The sequence below is a fragment of the Nanorana parkeri genome, unplaced genomic scaffold (assembly GCF_000935625.1).
Source record: "Nanorana parkeri isolate BGI_ZX_2015 unplaced genomic scaffold, ASM93562v1 scaffold347, whole genome shotgun sequence".
Taxonomy (NCBI): Eukaryota; Metazoa; Chordata; class Amphibia; order Anura; family Dicroglossidae; genus Nanorana; species Nanorana parkeri.
Window position 1 is genome coordinate 303,888 of NW_017306615.1, and position 1,556 is coordinate 305,443.

General features: G+C 44.6%; 1 protein-coding gene across 1 annotated transcript in view; it reads left to right on the forward strand.

The window, feature by feature from the left end:
• The window catches only part of SMIM22 (small integral membrane protein 22), an 8,365-nt gene extending 7,598 nt beyond the window's left edge, over positions 1-767 (forward strand). The window contains exon 3 of the mRNA XM_018558593.1: positions 592-767. Coding sequence (XP_018414095.1) covers positions 592-642 — 51 coding nt within the window. The 3' untranslated portion in view covers positions 643-767. The remainder of the gene's footprint in view (positions 1-591) is intronic.
• The last annotated feature ends 789 nt before the right edge of the window (positions 768-1,556 follow it).

The following is a 1,556-nucleotide window of genomic DNA, read 5'->3' on the forward strand; positions in this document are numbered from 1 at the left end:
TGTAGGAGAGCGAAGTGAGAGGAGAGGGGAGGCTGTGGAGGATGGCAGAGTGAGAGGAGGGGGAGGCTGTGGAGGATGGCAGAGTGAGAGGAGAGGCTGTGGCGGAGAGCAGAGTAAGAAGAGAGGGCGGGTGTGGGGGGGGGGGGAGGGGGGGGGGGATTGAGGAGTGGGAAGTGGCTGGGGTTGAGGAGGGTGTTGTGCATTAGTTGACCTTTTTATTTTTGTGAAAAGGCGAATTAAACCTTCAAAGTTGAATTTGTCCACAGTGCCTGCAGCTACGGAGGTGATTGAGGGCTTCTGTTAAATACTTTTATGTGCGTAGTTCACTGTCACTGGATCTCCCAAACTCTATGTTTATAATTAAAAAATGTTTCCATTTATGACCATCATTAAAGACTATAAGTTGTTATTATTCAGTAGTCTCCACCTATAGTGGCCCTCAATATGGCTGACTGTACCAATGGAGACAAGAAGACATATTGTAGGTTTGTGTGTGTTTTTAGAGTGTTGATATTATTACTCCGACAATAAGGGAATTCTCCGGAATATCAGGCTGCACCCATCACAATGATTTATTTTGTCTTTTTGTAGAGAAAATACACACAGAAGGTTGGTGTGGATAACCTTGCCATGGAGCCATAGCCCTGCCACCAAGGTTTGACAGACAGAGTCTGGAGCCGATGAAACAGAGCCTTGGAGTTCCTGGAGTCTCCGCTGACTTTATGATGCTGCTGTTGTTTATATGAAGGATATCATTTTAGATTTAGAATCAGATGTGTTGCTAGACCCTGGCACCCGGGGCACGTGCCCCAGGTCTTCTGCCAAGTGCCCCTGGTGTGCTTTACAATTATGGTTGCCATTAAGTATGACCCCGTAGATCAGGGATAGGCAACCTCGGCATTCCAGCTGAGCTGAATTTGCAAATGCCATCATGCTTCTAGGAGTCACGCCTGTGGCTGTTACAGCCTTGAAATGCCTCATGGGACTTGTAGTTCCACCACAGCTGGAGTGCTGAGGTTGCCTACCCCTGTTATAGACACAAATACTTCAGTCTTGGTCATCCATTTCTATCTCCATCAGTTACTGCATTTTCTCCTCACCAACCATGTTGGGTGGATAATGACAGAATCCGGCGCTTTTAATGCAGGATGCATACTTCTTTTTCACTAAACCAATGAATGCCCATTGATGGACAATGATTTATATTATATGCACATGATGATTTTGGAACATCAATTTTAATTAATTTTGTAAGCAGTATCATACATGTAATTTTAATGTTCATTTATATCATTATATGTACCATCCTCCAAAGAAGATTTTATTTAATAGTAGGCTTCTTGCACACGGGTGCCTGAGGCCCTACAACAAAAAATTGGGTGCATTTCCCAGCCCAGGAACCACAGCTGCAACATACAGATGCCCACAAAAACCAATGGCTGTATGCTGATGTATGCTGATGTATGCAAGTATACTTGCGTGAGTTTAAGTACTTGCTTAAACTCACGCATGTGTAAGGAGGTATAACAGCGAGAGCAGACTGTCTGTGCACACTG